The sequence below is a fragment of the Dipodomys spectabilis genome, unplaced genomic scaffold (genome assembly GCF_019054845.1).
Source record: "Dipodomys spectabilis isolate Male_0828 unplaced genomic scaffold, ASM1905484v1 ptg000234l, whole genome shotgun sequence".
Classification (NCBI taxonomy): Eukaryota; Metazoa; Chordata; class Mammalia; order Rodentia; family Heteromyidae; genus Dipodomys; species Dipodomys spectabilis.
In genome coordinates this window covers 8,209,148-8,228,294 of record NW_024870911.1, presented here as the reverse complement: position 1 = coordinate 8,228,294, position 19,147 = coordinate 8,209,148, and the positions used below count along the sequence as shown (strand labels likewise).

The 19,147-nt window shown below is 42.1% G+C and overlaps 1 protein-coding gene across 1 annotated transcript in view; it reads left to right on the top strand.

Moving 5' to 3' along the window:
• Positions 1–19,147, top strand: part of Myrfl (myelin regulatory factor like) — a 100,516-nt gene that overhangs the window by 48,668 nt on the left and 32,701 nt on the right. The window contains exons 9-13 of the mRNA XM_042699024.1: positions 1,497–1,692; positions 2,539–2,615; positions 5,087–5,197; positions 8,071–8,161; positions 15,058–15,258. Coding sequence (XP_042554958.1) covers positions 1,497–1,692; positions 2,539–2,615; positions 5,087–5,197; positions 8,071–8,161; positions 15,058–15,258 — 676 coding nt within the window. The remainder of the gene's footprint in view (positions 1–1,496; positions 1,693–2,538; positions 2,616–5,086; positions 5,198–8,070; positions 8,162–15,057; positions 15,259–19,147) is intronic.

Genomic DNA, 19,147 nt, shown 5'->3' with positions numbered 1-19,147 from the left:
AGAAGTGGCGCTATGGCTCAAGTGGTAGAGCACTAGCCTTGAGGTGAAGAGCTGAGGGACAGCACCCAGGCCCAGATTTCAGCCCCCACGACTGGACCCCCCACCCCCAAAAAAGAAAAGAAATTCTGTGTTGTTTATGATAATGATGGCCATCTACATTGAAATCAAGGGGGCAAAGGTGCATGTGGCACTACTAGTACAGTAAGAATAGCTCTCCTCTACTGGTGCTTCTGACAAAGAGCTAATTCTCTGAAGGAAACAGTCCATATTTAGGAACTCCGAGGGATTAAAAATCATGTCCCATAACTATCACTCACCAAATAATTTTCCAACTTTTAGATTTTCTTCTCTACTGATGATGTTAGACATTTATATGCTGTCTTAGTAAAAATGAAACATTTAAAAAAGCATTAACATTTAAAGTTTTTTAAAGTATATTACACACAATGCATTGCTATTGGACAGCAATGCTAAAACAAATAAAACAAAAATCTAATTAGCCACTCACCCCCATCCCATTTCTGCATGTGGAAGAAAGCTGCATAGTAGGTTTTCAGTGCTATCACCAAATTGGCAGGATAAAAAGGAAATGGCAATTCTCTAGGGAAAGCAGATTTCCAGTCAGTGTAATGACCAGCTTTGGATTAAAGTTGTTCTTTGGTAATTCTTATCAGTCCACTGTGTGTGTGTGTGTGTGTGTGTGTGTGTGTGTGTGTGTGTGTGTGTGTGTGTGTGTGTGCTGGTGCTAGAGGCTTGAACTCAGTGTGTGTGTGTGTGTGTGTGTGTGTGTGTGTGTGTGTGTGTGTGTGTGTGTGCTGGTGCTAGAGGCTTGAACTCAGGGCCTAAAAGCTCTTGCTTGACTTTTTCACTTGAGGCTGGTATTCTGCCACTTAAGTTGCAGCTTCACTTCTGGCTTTTTCCTGGTTATTAGAGATAAGAATGTCACCAACTTCACTGCCTAGGCCGGATACAAACTTCAGTCTTCAGGTCTCAGTCTCCTGAGTAGCCAAGGTTACAGGCCTGAGCTATCTGCACTGGGCTATTTTGTAATATGACAATCAAATGGGCTGACTCATTTGTCTGAGTGACTATTTGAGTATAGTGGTGGCATTGATGAACTTGGAGACTTTTTTTTTAAAGAAGGGAAGAGATTAATTCAATCTTAGTTAATTTTTAGCAATGCGGGAACTTCAACTTCCAGCCATGTCTCTCTGTTGTATTCTAAAGTCACATGAAAAGTTTACAAACAGGAGAAAGAGTAGTCCAAGGAAACAATGCTTCCATTTAGCAAAGAAAATATACTTCTAGGTGAGAAGATACAAAGCCAGGAGAATAGCCAGCTATGTTTTGAAATATCATTTTTATTCCCTCAGTACAAATTTAAGAAGCCAATTGATTAAATATGCTTTACAATAGTTTCTTGAGGTGTTTGTGTAATTGAAACTGTCAATGAAAGAAAATGTGTGAAACTGTTTTTCTGCCTCTTCTCTTCCTAGATCTGATGTGGGCTTTCGAGTTATCACAGACAAAGGATTTAATTTCTCTCCAGCCGATGAAGCTTTTGTTTGCCAAAAGAAGAATCATTTTCAGATAACTATCCACATTCAAGTTTGGGGAAGTCCCAAATTTGTTAAAACCCAAATGGGCCTAAAGCCAATAGAAATGTTTTACTTGAAAGCTTTTGGAATTAAGGTAAATCATTTACTTAGTTCAATTTAATTTAGTCAGAAGTTATTAAGTGTTCTAGTTGTCTATTGTATAATACCATTCTCAAAACGTGGTGATTTAACATAATAGTAACTTATTTGGGTCACAGAATCTGCCAACTCGTTCCAGGCTTGGCTATGACAACTCACTTCTCTCTGCAGTCATCAGCTGGGGCAGCTCAGTGGGGCTATATCCATGCCCATCTTGGGCTATCCACTGGACCTCAAATGTGAGTCCAGGTAGACTTCTCTGTGGGATGGCTTGTGCTTCTGCACAGCATGGCAGATAGATTTAGTGAATGTTTCAGCTATGTGCCAGCAGCTCATGCTGATACTCTTAGCTATTCAAGAGGCTGAGATGGGAGAGATTTGAAACCAGCCTGGGAAGATCCATTAAATTCTTTATATTTTTGCCAGTCCTGGGGCTTGAACTCAGGTCCTGGGCACTATCTTGGAGCTTCTTTTTGCTCAAGGTTAGTCCTATACCAGTTGAGCTACAGCATCACTTCCAGATCGAATGCATATAACCTCTGAGCTGTCCTGCTTCTGTTTTTGCTCCTGATGGTTCAATTTCTAGTAGCCCACTCTTTTCATTGCTGTCTCATGTATTCATTGGTTAGTGTGCCAGGTACTTACCTCTCTTTTAATCTATACCATGCTGCTTTTGGACTGAGCCACTTTCCTATTTGTCTTTTCAGGCATTCGTTTTACTCAGAGCCTGGAATTTTGTCTTGGAAAATTGTCAAGGACCTGACTATTCTCTACTAATGAACACTTTTATCAATAGATTAATTAACATATTAGTTAATTTGCTTTTTGTTGTTTCATACAGGCAGAAGCCACCAATCAAATAGTTGCAATTGAACAGTCCCAAGCAGATAGAAGCAAAAAGATCTTTAATCCTGTTAAGTAAGAATTTCTTTTCTGAATTCATTGGTGAATATTTTGGGAAGATCTATTATCTAACTTATAGTAAAATCCAGGATTGAAAGCATGACTCAGTGATAAGAATGCCAGCCTAGTAAGTGTGAGGCCCTGAGTTCAAACCCCAGTACTAGCAAAACAAAATAAAACAAAATAACCACTGTAGAATCTAAATTAGTAGTAGTATGTTAGTATTATGAACTATGGTGAACACATATTTATCAACAAAAGTAACACTGAGAAAATTCATTGAACTCATTTTAACACAATGGAAAGACTCATTGGAAAAAATGACCATCCTTGATAATCCTTTATTACAAACAACCTGCTAATAAGCTATTAACTTTGGAAGCTGAGTGCCGATGGCTCATGCTTTAATTCTAGTTATAGGAGGCTAAGATCTGAAAATGGAGGCTTCAAGCCAGACAGGCAGAAAAGTCTGTGAGACTCTTATTTCCAATAACCACCAGAAAGCCAGAAGTGGAGCTATGGTAGAGCACTGAGCAAAAGAGCTCAGAGACAGTGCCCAGGCACTGAATTCAAACTCCATGATCAACAGAAAAAAAGCCAAGTAAGAATGTGAGAACTTGAGTTCAAGCCCCAGTACTGGCACAAAAATACAAACAGACAAAAAGAACACACTAACTACTTGGATTTCTTAATATAGATTTTAGTTAGATCCTTCCTTTAGTTGTTTAATTTAAATTAGCATATAATTAATTGAATTAATTTTGAGGCTAATACATTTTTGATCGAATAAATTTTGAGGTTGAAAATGTATGTGCACAGGTTCATACTGCACATAACTTATTTTTTCCCTTTTTAATATTTTTATTGTTACTGTAAAGGTGATGGACAAACGGGTTACAATTACATAAGTCAGCTAGAGTACATTTCTTTTTTCATTCCTTCCCTTTCTCTCTCCCAGTTTTTCCCTCCCTTCCCTACTCACAAATTGTATAGTTCATTTTAAACATAGTATCTAGTGAGTATTACTGCTGCATTTGTTCACCCTTTGTCTCACCATTTCTGTGATTCCCCCTTACCCCTCTCGAAAACAAATAAATGAACAAATAAGACAAAAGAAAAAAATAAAAACAGCAACAAAGGAAAAAAATCTCTTGTTTCCACTTCTTGGAGTTCATTTTAATAAATATTATTTTATATAATCAGATGTACATAGATCTTGTGCTTTGTGATCCTCTCCTAAGAATGTCCTCCTTTGGTCTCACTCTGTGTGAATGCCTAGAGACCTGTATAATTCATCATGTGCCAGTGATTTTTTTGTTTGTTTGTTTTGCTTTGGTTTTGTTTTTTAACTATTGTGTTTATTTGTAGGTTTATAGGCACATTCTAATTGTCACAAATGAGGGAAACCATGTAACCTATATATTTTTGGTTCTGACTTACTTCACTTAATATAATAGTTTCTAAGTCATTCCATTTCCTTACAATTGGTATAATATTCTTTCTGATAGATGAGTAGAATTTCATTGTGTGTGTGTATATATATATATACATATATATATATATACACATATATATATACCACATTTTCTTGGTTCATTTGTCCACTGAGGGTCATCTGTGTTGATTTCATATCTTGGCTATGGTAAACAAAGCTGCAAAGACCATGACTGTGCTGGTTGCTTTAGTGTAGCCTTGTTTGTGTTCTATTTTTCCCTAGTTTTAAAGATTATGTTGATGGAAATTTTGCATAGATGGTAGTACACACAGCAGTGTTGCAGTAGAAAGTCCTTTCTTTTGAATGCCTTGAAGTGGGGTTTATTCTTTGGTTCATTTGGCTTGGGATGCAGTTGAGACATCTCTGTGTTTGACCCTCAATCAACCCCATTTGGACTGGGAAGAAGATGGATCTACAGGTTGGACAGACTGGCTTACACAGACTGATGGTGCAGCCAGGCACTTGAATGAACAGTACTCACTTGCATCTGGTCCTCTCTTGCCCTGGCAGGTTGGACATACCTTTCCTTTGGAGAGGCTGCCCGGCATCAGTAGGCAAGAGAGGACATATGCATGTAGGAGAAGCCTAGGTGCCTTTGAAGAACCTAGAGAATTTTGCTAGTTGGGTTGGTGAGTGCTATAGTGATGGTGGCAGCAGCTCAGAGGGAGGTATCTTTTACTCCCACTGTGGAGGTAATAGAACCAGAAGGTGGCCCGCTGAACATGAGGCCCTTATGAGTCAGACACTCAGGGAGGAGCTTCTGCTCAGTATGGATTTCTTGTGCCTGAGCATTACTCCATAGCCTTCCCTGGTGGCCAACTCCTGCCCATGCTGGGGATTGTTGATTAATAACCACCACCTGGAATAAACTGTTCTCCACAGTAAGACAAGAAATGAGGACTAAACATACTTGAGAGTCTAAGCATGGAATAGATACGATCAAGGACCCTGTGTTCTCTGACAATCTTGCTATTTCTGCTGTTTGTTTTAGAATTGACCTAGTGGCTGACCAAGTCAACAAAGTAACGCTGGGCCGGTTACACTTCAGCGAAACCACAGCAAACAACATGAGAAAGAAAGGGAAACCAAATCCTGACCAGAGGTATTGGTGTCAATGTGAAGACAGGGTAGTCAGATGCTCTGTCTGACTGGAAAGTGGCCTCTGCAATGCCCCTGATCCTCCTGTCCTCCAGCTGGCAAACGGGGCCTCCTGGACTTTCCTCCCATCTCTGATTCTTTCAGTGAAATTATGTGCTTCACTTATCAGCAGGTGTCTTTCTCCTTTGTTCTTCCTTCTTGGCATACCTAGTCTCTTCCTCAGCCTCCATTCCCTTCATGATTCCGATAAATTCATGTCTCATTGCCATCCTGGGTTGAGGACTGATTGCATTTCGTAAACCTATGTGCTGGTCCTGAAGCAGGGCCATAATGTTTCTGATTAAAAAGGAAATTAAAAGAAATGTGCCTTTATAATTTATACCTGAGCTCTCCCACGAGAAAGCTGCTGGTTCTGGGACCAGCAGGACCTGGATGTGTATTAGAAATGTAAATTCTCAGGCTGCACCAAAGACCTAGTGAATTAAAACCCCAGGAAGTAGAGCTTAGTAATTAGTATTTTAACAAGCTTTTTGGCTAATTCCTCTGCATGTTTGTTTGAGAACCCCTGGATGCAGATTTAGGGGTTGGGCGGGGTGTGATACTGCTGTTTTCAGGCTAGGTGAACTTAGGCTTCTAACTTACCTTTAGGCCTGAGACTAATTTTCTAACCTGTAAAATGGGAGAAATAACAATATTCTATCCAAGGTTGTTTTGGGAACTTAATAGTGTAGGAAAAGAGCTTAGCTCAGCACATGACTCATTTTGAGTCCTCGGTGGTTATAACAAGAATAATAGCAATTATTCCTATTACTGATTTATTTGAGGAACTGGAAAACCTAGATTCCTAAAGTAATGGCAGTGGGAGGTGGGATAGGAATTATTATCCCCTATGGGAGATATCATTTGGGAGTTAGCATGGCTTAGTACAAGAGCCTTGGGCCAGGAGAAAGCCTTACTGATCAAAAGAAAGATTGTCTCCTTGTTACCATAGTGGAGACCTGCAGCTAAACCTTCACATGCCTGCTTCCTGTGGGCAAAGGGAAGACAGAATTTCTCTCTCTCTAGCTTTAGCCATAACTATAAATAAATTCATAAATAACATATATTTGATGTTATTTTCTCTTAATGAGGACAAGTGTTTGGACCCCGGGCCAGGCCTTATAATAGTACCAAGAAAATTGGTAAAGTACTTGTCATGTAGTTTTTAAAAAACAAAAAACAAAAGTCTCTCTGATAGGACAAATTTATATCTTAAAAATAGTCTCGTGGCTGGTACATGAAGAAGCAACTGAAATATAGCAAGAAGGAGGTAATTCAGTTTGGGGCCCAAAGCTAAGGTCTGAGGATGTCAAGGATGCAGGATACATGAACCAGAGCAAGGTAGGGTGAGAATAAGGCAGTACCTGCTGGGTGCCCTTGTAAATGCCCAGGGCACCCCAGGGCTTGGGTGGCTCTGGAACTAGGGATCTCTGGTGGCTTCCTGTTGGACTGGTACCCAGGAATGCAGTGGGGTGAAACCTGACTCTGTATGCACAGGTGGGCTGAACCTAAGCTCCCCCTCCCCCCTCCCTACTATCTGTAAGGAGGCTTCTTTCCTGCTGCTTTGGGGCTACAAAATAGTTCACAAACACCTCCAACTGGGCAAAAAGGGTAACCAGGACAATGTGGAATCAATCCATTGCTCTCCTTTTTCTCTGGAAATTCAACCGAGAACAGAAAGGGAAAAGGCACTGTTTAAATAAGCCAGCTTTTTTTTTTTTATTGTGAAAATTCTGTACAGAGGGGTTACAATTACATGGGCAAGATAATGAGTACATTTCTTATCAAGCATTGTAGCCTCCTCCTTCGTTTCCCCTTCCCATTCCTTCCCATCCTTCCTCCCCCACCCCCCGCCCCTTCCCTGAATCCTCCTCCCCACTTCCCCCCCCCCCCCAAAGTTGTAACTTTCGTTTTTCCACATAACGACTTGTACATCTCATTGTTGCAATGGGTCTACCTGTATCCCTGTTTTAACGATTTGTTTTTCCCTTCCCCTCCACAAATTATACCAACATCAAATACAGTGAAAGCAGGGGTTATACCATGGGGGAGGGACATACAAAGCAACAAAGAAATCATCTTATAAATATGTTAGAAACAATCCCATGAAAGAAAAAAACATTTGAATACATATCTTAGGGTTCATTTCCCTAACATCAACTTATCTGACCTTTTCTGCTTGACTCAGACATATACTAGTTGTTGCAAATAAGGGAAACCATGGGACCTATGTTTCTTTGGGCCTGGCTTACTTCACTTAATATAATTTTTTCCAAGTCCTTCCATTTCCTAACAAATGGGGCAATGTCATTCTTTCTGATGGAGGCATAGAATTCCATTGTGTATATATACCACATTTTCTTGATCCATTCATCTACTGAGGGGCATCTGGGTTGGTTCCATATCTTAGCTATGGTAAATAATGCTGCAATAAACATAGTTGTGCTGGTAGCTTTAGTGTGGCCTTGTCTGTGATCATTTGGGTAAATGCCCAAAAGTGGGATTGCTGGGTCATAGGGGAGCTCTATGTGGAGTCTTTTGAGGAACCTCCATACTGCTTTCCAAAGTGGTTGAACAAGTTTACACTCCCACCAACAATGCAGTAAGGTTCCCTTCTGTCCACATCCCCTCCAGCATCTGTTGTTATTAGACTTCTTGATTCTAGCCATTCTAACTGGGGTGAAGTGGTATTTCAATGTTGTTTTGATTTGCATTTCTTTTATGTAAGCCAGCTTGTCTAGATTGATTCACTGTTGATTAGTTTCTGGGTGACCCTTGACTGCACAAATCACGTCTGTGTTTCCTGATGTTGTCATTGGTCTGCTGTTTCTGCATTAGATACTTCATGCTGGTGATTGGACTGTATGCTGCTAACCAAGACCAGTTCTATCTGTTGTCTGCCCACATCTCTGAAAGGATCATTGTAAGGGTAAGCTCACCTCTCTGATTTTCCTAGATTTCCCACATGCTTTTCTCTCTGTAGGAAGACTTTAAATATCCAGTGACATACTTGAACTATGCTGGTTTTTAATCGATGATATTGGTGGTAATAGCAGCAACTATCATTTTTAGTTTTTAACAGAGTGGCTCTCAACCAGGGGCCATTTTGTACCTCACGACTCACTTAGCAATAATCTGGAGACAATTTTGGTGATCATGATGAGTATCCAGCAGGTGCCCAGGATACTGTTCAACACCTTACAATGCCCAAGACAACCCCACACAAAGGAATAGTCCTCTCAAAATGACTGAGCGTTTTGCTCTATGTTCTAGGCACTGAGCTAGACAATCTACAGAACATCATTTATTCATTCTATTCCTTATGGGCAGAGGAATGAAGGCCCAAGAGCTTAAGTTACTCTTTAGTGATCACACAGCTGGTAAACAATAGAGGCTGGATGACAACTCAGTTCTCTCTGACCTAAAAGCCCCAGATCAAAGAAAGTGCCAAGAAGGCTTTTCCACACCTCAAAGTGCCTGGTCATGACCCCAGGGCATCTGGGCTAATGCCTAGCACCTAGCAATGGCTCAGCAAATGGCAGAATGGTTGCAGCTGTGGACAGGAGCCTTGGCAGCCACAAGAACATAAAACTTTGGCAGCTGCAGTTGCAGCTGTTTGAATCTGGGCACCCTTGGGAATGCCAGAGGCATGAGGTAATACCAGCCTGGCAGCAATGGGAGGGGCTATGGTGCCACAGGGCTTTGAAGAGAGGATGTGCATACTTCAATCGGGGAAAGTCATTCGCCATGGGCAGACCCACCTTGGCAGCTGCTAACTGTAAGGCCTGATTACTTCGAGGAAGTGATGTCTCTCCTTGCCTGTCTCAAGCTGTTTTGAAACAAAGGGTCCTCTGTAATTCTTGTAGTCAATTAAAAATAATAAGGCACCTATTGGTGAAAGCCCCTCAGTTACCTCGCCCAATTTTACTTGAGATGAAGCAGTGATAGAAATGAGGTAAAATATGTATGTGTTCGAATATCCCAGGTGAGGACCAGTCACACTCACCCATATCCAGGAAATTGAGGCCCCTCTGAGGCAGAGGCAAGCAGGGTCCTGTCTCTCGGCTACAAGGCAACTACAGAGGTGCCTGTTCATCCCTCACAGGGACTTTATTGTTTCTGACTTCTCTTCCGGAGGGCATAAGGATAGTATGTTTCTTGTCTAAGTTAGCATAGACTAGATCTCCTGACAGAGCTGTCTTGAGCTGAGTAGCTTGTGCGTGACTCATTGTGTGCTACAAGGTTCCTCCATCTGCAGCAGGCAGTCAGCATAGCCTGCTGGGTCTGCTGCTCATGTCCACAGAACAGCAACCAGGTGGAGGGAGCTGGGCTCTCCAGTGGCTGGTAACTAAAAACTCACTGTTAATTGGTGCCATCTCGCATTCAAAGTATGATCATAATTTTTAAGAAGGCAAAAGTTTCTGTGATTCACATTCAGTCTGAATAGGAAAAATCTTAAATACACTTGGTATAGATTGGATGACCTATTGGTCACAACATTTTTTTTAAAGCTTATAGCCAGGTGTAGCTGGCTTATGCCTGTAATTCTAGCCTCCTCAATTCCACCCCTAGAAGGAAAGTCTGTGAATCTCTTAGTGGGTTTTTGTTGTTGTTTGTTTTATTTTATTTATTTATTTATTTTGGTGTGGGTCCTTGGAGCTTAGGCCTTGTCCATGAGCTTCTTTTGCTCAAGGCTGGCACTCTACCACTTGAACCACACCTATACCTCTGGTCTTTTTGGTGTTTGAGTCTCACAAACTTTCCCACCCCAGCTAGCTTTGAACTGCTGTCCTCAGATCTCAGCCTCCCAAGTAGCTAGGGTTATAGGGTGAGAGGGGCCACTGGAGAGGGGCCAGGGGCATGACTCTTATCTCCAATCAGCAAAAAGCCAGAAATTGAGCTGGACTCAAGTGGTAGAGTGCTGGCCTTGAGCAAAAAATTCCCAGGGACACCATCTAGACCCTAAGTTCAAACCCCAGTGCTGGCATGAGGATGCATGCATGCACACACTTATATTACAGAATGGCTGGGTTTCTCCTAGCTATTATTTTTTAGTCAAGGGAATACTTGTTCTGTAAATGTACTGGGAACCATGGTTTCCCTAGACACAATGATGAAAATAATGAGGATACTAACAGAAACCTTTCAGCCTCCAACAGAAACACAGAGGTGAAAGACTTTTCTGTGTAGCTAACATGCCAACCAAGAAAGAAAAAAAAAGCTGATCTTAAGCTGTGATCACAGCATGTATTTCCTATCCCTGATATTCTGGAGGCTGTTCAGGTGCAGGGTACACATAGGGTTAGGGAGAGGGCAGATAAGCCTACATTCTACCACCAGCCGATTGTGGTCTCTTCAGGCGTATCCTCATCCCCTTAGTTTGAGCTCTAGAGTAAAAGGCAGGAAGAAAAATTGAATAATTAAAGACACAGCAAGTCCCGACTACATTAAATACAGAGCTGCAAATGGCACTCGGCATTCCAAATTTATTTTGTGGACTGAGAACCAATTCTCTAATTGGTGCTGAGAAACACATTAGTATTTGGTCTGAGTGATTGCTTGAAAGTTGCACTTAGATGACATCCAGGTCTTCTGGGCAAGACCCCAAGTGTGTCAGAATTCTCCAGGAAGAGAATGGTGGGCAGAGCTAGTAATTGTCATGTAGGCTGTCAATCCAAACCACATTGGAAATATAGTATGTTCCTGTATGTATCCTGTATGCTCCTGTGGTGGGAATTGACCAATTTCATGAAAATTAAGACTTATACCAAAGAACAGATTTATTTCCCAGGTCTCTGTTTTGGAGAATGTTCCCCAGTGGACTTTTCCAGTGGATTCTCCTTGGAATGGCTGGGCTGCAACTTCCATCTGAAACATTTCATTAAACCTGGTTTGGAGGACTGTGTTGAACACAAGTGGGATGATTATACCTTTGTCTACCTTTTTCTAAGACACTGTGGGATTTCCTTATTGTCAATATAAATACATTATTCTGGTTTCTTTCTCAGAAGAATAGAAATGGCACATCCACTAATTTCCTCATTTACCCCTCTGCAACCCACACTGTGGTAGGAATCCAACACCTGGTGGAGGGAAGACAACAGTCACAGTCTTTATAGTATCTGTAAAGATGTCAAAGGTGTGTGGGCTGGGAAGGTGGCTCAGTGGTAGAGCGCTTGCCTTGCATGCATGAGGCCCTGGGTTCCATTCCTCGGCACCACATAAGCAAAAAGAAAAAAGCCAGAAGTGGTGCTGTGGCTCAAGTGGTAGAGTGCTAGCCTTGAGCTGAAGAGCTGAGGGACAGCGCCCAGGCCCAGAGTTCTGGCCCCACAACCGGACCCAAAACAAAGCAAAACAAACAACAACAACAACAGAAAGATGTCAAAGGTGGGGAGAGAGTGGGGTTGTTCTAGGTACCAGTTCATTTTCATTGGCTCTTGCCTATTTTAGATCAATAACCCCCCCCACCTCTCTTTCTGGAAGTCAGATGAATTTTTATTTACCTAAAATAATTTGATTGTTGATTTCAGCTAATAGTTAGAGCCCGACAGAGCAGGTGATGAGTTACCCCTGCCATAGTTGAAAGAGCAAGTAGGTCTCAAGTATTATCATCAGAGCACCCTGGAGAACCTGCATAAACAGATACCTAGTACACATTCAGAGTTTTCGATGTAATAGGTCAACTATGTGGAAAATTTTCATTTCTAGCAAGTTCCTGGCATATGCTCATGCACCAATCTGCGGACCACACTTTGAATAGCACTCACGGACAGCATCTCCAGACTCCCCTCATTTTTAGTAACTCTTTCAAAAGAAGCAGAAATTAATTTCCCAAGAGGTGCCTTCCTGACTTGAAGCTTTCCTACCCGCTCTTTGGCTGTGCTGTAAAACCACAAGCAATAGCAAAGCAAACAAATGGTTGGTGTAGAGTAGGTCTCAAATGACTATTGATGCTGTGTCCTATTCCAAGTGCCCTGCAGGGGGCGCTGTTTGCATTGCTGAACAGAGCCTCCAGGAGTTGTGAACTCCTGCAGGTGTGTTGCTGGAGAGCAGGTTAAATTACTACAGGTTAAGCAGTCACTACGGGAGCCAGGAGAGCATGAATGTTTTCCAAGACATACATATACAATTGATCCCACAATAACCCTTAACGATAGATAAAGAAGATGTGTTTGTCTTTATTCTTCAGAGAAGGATACTGGCACAGAGAGGCTAATGGCTTCTCTAAGGCCACACAGTCACTCGGTGGGTGTCATAGACAAGACTAGGATGTTCAGTTCTTCCATATATGTTTGAGGCTATGAGACAAGTAATAAAAGTGCATCAGAGACTATGTAAAAAATAATTTGGCATTTGAAATCCATCAACCACCGTTGGGCAACACGTGAGTACAAATTCATAATTCTGGAAAAAGGTCCACTGCCATCTACTTTGACTTAGAAAGGTTGTGGGTTCTAGGGAAGGGAAAATATGTTTCTAGATCTTACAATAATATCTCCTATTCCTGATGAGAGCCCCTCACTAAGGGGCCACTATCTATTTTTAGAACAATTTGAAACATATTTTAGGGATTTGAGATTTTTGTCTGCTACAAGTCAAGTGAAAATGTTGCAACTGTTAAAAAAAATAAGTCTTATATCTGCTTTTCCAGTATCAAGTTACCAACATATAATTATCCCAAAGCGTATTAACGGAAAGAATCCATCACTGTCTGATTTTGTGTTCCTGAAGTGGCTCATTATGTTTTGGCATAGAGAAAAATATATAAATGTTTTCTATGCCATACTTTTGCATTTTGTTGATTGCTCACCATAAAAGAACTTGAGTCAAAGCCAATTTGCCATTTCTTCCTAGTGTGCTTGAGGAATCTTGCACACAGGTCTTTGTTCAGGTGAAATTCTTACACTGCTTTTGTCGGTGGTTGAGCTGGTTTACTCTTTAAGTGTCTTGGAGTTCAGACAGGTAGGAATAAAATAGGAAGTTAAACATGTGAATGTATTTATTTATTTTTGCTTTAGTTGTTTTTTAAGATAGGATCTTCCTCCACTCCACACAGGTCCATCCTTAGACTGAGATCCTCCTACCTATTACCCTCTGCATATATAGGACCATAACAGGTACCACAATGCCTAGCTTCAGCTTATTTGTGGAAATGGAGGCAGAGGTGGGGGTGAGGTTGGACTCTTACTAACTTTTTCGGGTCTAGCCTTGAAATACTATCCTCCCAGTTCACACTTCTTGGGAAGCTGAGATTATAGATGTGTGCTACCGGGCCCATCTGGAAAATTCCTTAACTGAAACTAGGGTCAGAACTGAGCTTTATAACTTCTTTTAATTATCTTTAAATGTGCAATATGTATATAGAGTATGACCAAACATTCAAACAATACCAAGAGAGGATACAGACAGCAGTGATTATCCCTCTACCCAGTGCCTGGGACTCCCAAGCCCTTCCTTTGTGACTGGTCTTCAGAGGGACCCGATGTTGAGCACACAGCATCTTTCTCATAAACCAGTTGGAAGGCAAAAAGTGAAGTCACTGTATTAGTGCCTTTTTTTTTTTTTTTGCCTGTCCTAGGGCTTGAACTCAAGAGTGGTAGGCACTTTCCCTAAGCCTCTTTGTGCTCAAGATTAGCACTCTACCACTTGAGCCACAGTGCCACTTCTGGCTTTTCTAAGTAGTTAATTGGAGATAAGAGTCTCTCAGACTTTTTTGCCCTGGCTGGCTTCAAACCATGATCCTCAGATCTCAGCCTCCTGAGTAGCTAGGATTACAGGCGTGAGCCACTAAGGTCCTGGCTTCATGCTGACTATTAAGCAAAGAATCTCAGCTGTGTCTGGATTTGTGACACAAATACAAAAATCACATTTAGAAGAATATGCCCTCATTTTAAAAGCATATTAACTTTGCGGTGAGGACTCAGAGATTTAGACTTCTCAATGTAAAGATCTTTAGCAGATACAAGGGAAGCAGGGAGGAAGGAAGGTAGAACAGTGGGAAGTTCTTTGGCAAAGAATCATATTGAAGAGAATAACTTTCAGAACTTCAACCAGCTTAGTAGTTTTTGAAGACTGCTCTGCCTGGGCTAGGCAACACCATTAAGCAGGCAAAGTTAGAGTCATTACTTAACTCTCAGAGAAAATACAGTTCTACCTCTAGAATGTACTAGCCATGTGTTCTGGGGAATTTCTTTATCATTTCAGAATGTCATGTCAATAAAATGAAGATAGCAGATAACCTACATCATAGAATTATGGTGTGAATTAGCACACAAAACATGGCTATTGTTAGTATTCCTTTAGTGTTGTCTGTGTTTAGGGAAATCATTGAGGGTATATTAAATATATTTCTATTTTCATTTGTTTACCAACTGCATTTGAAATCATAAAAATGAGGGCTCTGAAACTATAAGGGACTTTAAACTGTAAATTAAGGCAAGATGTTATTTATCAGAGCTTTAAAAAAGAACATTTCCTGATGCACTGTTTTGAATTAAATTATCATGATTATCATTGTTGTTGTTATTATCATCATCCTGAGAAGAGAATTATTTTTAGTTTCTTTCGCTTCTGTATCATCCACCTGGTAGAATCAAACACATTCTCAATACCAGAGCAATACAACAACGATTGGGCGTCTTAAACCACAGCAGAGAGAGCACCTTTTATTGGCAGCAGTAGAATTATTCAGACATGGTAGGATATCCTACCCAGCACTGGAATCCGGTGTGAGAAAACAGTCTGTTTTCCTTTGCTCTGAACCCTGCCGATCACCTATTCCTGCTACTGTAACTTTAATTGCAATATGTTTATGTATTCTTCCAGGCCTCTAACCCAGGGCAGTTTGAAAATGACAGTGATGCATTATGGCAGCGAGGACAAGTTCCAGAATCTGTTGTCTGTCATGGTCGAGTAGGGATAAACACAGATGCACCGGATGAAGCATTGGTTGTCTGTGGCAACATGAAAGTGATGGGGACAATCATGCATCCCTCTGACAGCCGGGTGAAGCAGAATATCCAGGAGGTGAGCTTGGGGGTCGCCTGGGGGCTCCTGGCCTCTGACATGGTTTAGATTGGGCTGCTTTCTATGTCTCTTGTTGGTATATGACAGACACCCTACTTACAAATGATGACCGTTGGAGCTGTTGGGCATCTCTGCAAAGCATTTTCTACCCTCAGAGAAGGGATTTACCTGTTAAGCACAGTGGGTGGTGGCAGCTTCACTCATAGCAAAGTCTCAGGGTGATTTCCCATAGGTGCTTGCAGCCAGGCTGCCCAAGCCTGCTTCTTCCTCTGCATTCCTCTACTTATCCAGCTGCTCATTGTATTTCTCCTGGGAACTCTCCAGCCTCTTCTCCCAGGGACCTTGGCCCTGGACCAGCTGGCCCATTGTCTTCTTCATGAATAATCTTTGCGACTCAGCATTACTCCACCAGTCCTCTGGCCTTCTAGGTTCTGGTCAAAGACCTTACCCTTTGTGGAGAGACAGTTACCAGGTTGAAATCAAAATCAGGCCTAGCTATCAGGAAACCACTTCTTTATTTGGGGCTCCTCTGTGCACAGTGACCCTATACAAAATGCTTACTCTGGCTGAAGTCTAGATCTTCATCTCTAAGATGGAAATGTGCCTGTCTGCCTGACCCTCCTGTGTCATTTTGGTTTTTTAACCAGTTGGGACAACAGTACCAAATCATCCGGGAAAGCCACAGCTGCTATGCATTCAGATCTGATTAGGGGTGAGGATTCTGGTCCCATGGCCAGCTCACTTCCTGGTTCCAGCTCTTCAATGCTCTTCCACCACTTCCCCTCTTTCTCCAGGAAGCATTTTTGAGGCCATTGTGTGTTTAACCATCCATCACTGCCTCCTCTTCTTCCTTTATTCTTTTAGCTAACAGGAGACCTAATCTGTTAATCATTGGCCCTTCCTCCAGCCTGCATTCCTTTCTCAGTGCAAATCTCCACTGGCTTTTCTGAACCAGCCAAGGAATGTCCTTCTCTGCTGAGAGGATTCCAAAGGACCGTTGTAACTGTCGAGTTTTCTAGTGCTTGCAAAGCCACAGCTTGCCTTGGAGGAGCTAAGTAGCTCCTCCACTAGCAGAATGGGAATTCGGGACTTGAAAGTTCTCACATCCATTTCCAAATATTAGCCCTAGATACTGAGCCTTTGACTTTCTGAGAGAGAATCCGTCTGCATTTCAGAGCACACCAGTTCAAAGATACCCTTGAAAAGGATCCCACCCCACCCTGCCAAGTCTCCCTGATGTCAGGAGGCTAGAGCAAGCAGAGCCCACTCTCTCAGCCTTGCCTGCTACTGCTCCAGGTCTTCTGAATTTTGCCTTACTTTGAAGAAATAAATTCTCGTAAATAAGCTTCCCCTGGAACTTCTCTGTTTCCTTCTAGGAGACCTTCTCCATAGAAATAAAATGTCACCCCAATCAGGCTCTTAATGTGAAATTCTTTTATCCCCTTCCGCTTTATAGCAGCCTTATGGAATAAAGAGAATCTGACTAGAGTTAGAAGGCTGGTGGTTTATCCTGAGTCCAGTAGCTACGATGGTAGAGATGCTTGATGCTTCCTTCTGTTTTGCTGCCTGTGAATAGGGAAATTTTTATATTCATTTCACCCCGTCAAGGGATTTTTGGTGATTACTTTGGAGATAAAATCCTCAGGCTTTAATGTGGAGACTAGTCTCAAATCACAATCCTCCAGATTTCAACCCCATAGGTGCTTAGGACTACAGGTGTGAGCCATGAACACCTGGTGGAAAAATTTATTTTGGATCCCAGTTTCAGTCCATGGTCTGCTGGCTCCACTGCTTTTAGGCCTGAGACATAGCAGAAACATCATGGCAGACATCATGGTGGTACAGAACTGCTTACTTCATGACACCCTGGAAACAGAAAGGAAGGGGCCAGGGAAAGTTGCCCTTCAAAGGCATACCCCCAAGTGATCTATGTCCTTCAACCAGGCAGATCATCCACTAACTCCCAGCAATGGCACTAAACTACTAATCTCTGAGGATAAGTCCATTGATGAGGTTGGTCTTCTCATGATCTATCCCTTCTCAATGGTTGCATCCACCAGCTGGACCAAGCCCTGATACTTGAGCCTTTGGAGAATTGTGTCCAAACCACAATAAGTACTGTGGTAATAGAACTAGAGAATGTACTTACTATATTTAACAGTGTTTGGGGAGAAAATGCAGTCAAGAATCCACTTAGAAACACAGGGGCATTTTCTCTCTTTAAGGCATGGGTAGCCTGCAGGAAACACAACTCCTCTTCTCTCCACTTGGAGGGCAGGACCTGAATCTGCATCCATTTGGTCTTCTGGTTGGGGCTCATGTAGGTTGTGCAGAAACCAGGGAGATAAAGGGGAGGAAGAACAACTTCAGAAGTCTCAGGGTGAGAAACTGGATAGGACCCTGGGTAGTGCCAGGCTAGTCTTGGCTGCTGACTGAGTCTTGCTTAGTTCCTTGAGGAGTTGTTCTGCCATTTCACAACCTGCATTCTTTCATTCCCTTGTCACAGTCTGGTAGACACTATGCAGACCCAGCAATGAAAAGGACACAAATGTTAGCCTCAGGAATGAGCCATTCATTCATTCATTCATTCATTTATGTGGTACTGGGTTTGACTCCCAGATCTTGGATTTACTATACTCTCTGAGTTGCATCCTCAGCTCTTGTTGCTTTTCCTATTTTCACATAGGTGTCACTTCTTGCTTGGACCAAATTATACAGAGATCCTCCTACATACGCTTCCTGCATTGGCAGAGTGGACAGACACATATGCCACTGAGCCCAGTGTTTTATTGGAATCTCACTAACTTTTTTGCCTGGGCTGGGCTTAAACCACAATATTCTCAATCTCAGCCTCTGGAAAAGCTGTAGTTCAAACAAATTTAGGTTTAGGGAAAATTCAGTCTATTGTTTTGATTGTTATCATTTTCCTGGGAAGAGTAGGTGGATTTTTGTTCTTGTTGAGAGCTTTATAGTGACAGTTGGGGACAATGCTAGGCACAAGAGCAGGGATCTCAGAGAAAGATGCCTCCATCAACTAGACCTGCAGGGAGGTAGCTTTCTAGCAAAGACAGAGGTCTAGGTCCTAAGAGATTAGTAGTTAGATAATTAAGCTTACAATCTATTCCAAGAAAATTTCTCCAGCAATATGTCCACAAGCACTTTAAAAATAAAAGACTCATTGACACTTAAAGACTGGTCCTTGAACTAAGCATCATTCTTCCTTCTTCCCTCCCTCCCTCCCTCCCTCCCTCCCTCCCTCCCTCCCTCCCTTCCTCCCTTCCTCCCTCCCTCCCTTCCTTCCTCCCTCCCTTCCTTCCTTCCTTCCTTCCTTCCTTCCTTCCTTCCTTCCTTCCTTCCTTCCTTCCTTCCTTCCTTCCTTCCTTCCCCCCCCCCCGCCCACTTTTTTCATGGGGCTTTGACTCTGAGCTTTATCCCTCAAAGCTAGCATTCCATAACTTTGAATCACAGTGCCACTTCTGGTGCCCAGCTTAGCACTGCATTTTTAAATGCATAAATACAAACTTTGCCCTGAACCTGTAGACTCATTTGAAAATGATGCTGTGGGTTCCTGAACAGCTATTGTTTCTCTCTAAAGTGAGGAACTTTGTTTCTCAGGAAGCAAATTTATGGTGGTTGCCAGAGCTTTGGCCATGTAATTTAGACACAGAAACTCTGAGACCATTTATTAGTCAGTGGATAGAGGTCCCTAACCATGAAACTTTGGGTCCTCTAAAAAATAAAACAATTCTCTCTTTAGCTAGAAAAAAAACCTGAACTGCTGGGTGCCAGCAGCTCATGCCTGTAATCCTTTTACTTAGGTGACTGAGATTGGAAGGATCTCACTTTGGAGCTAGCCTATGCAAAAAAGCTCCTGAAGTTCCATCTCTGG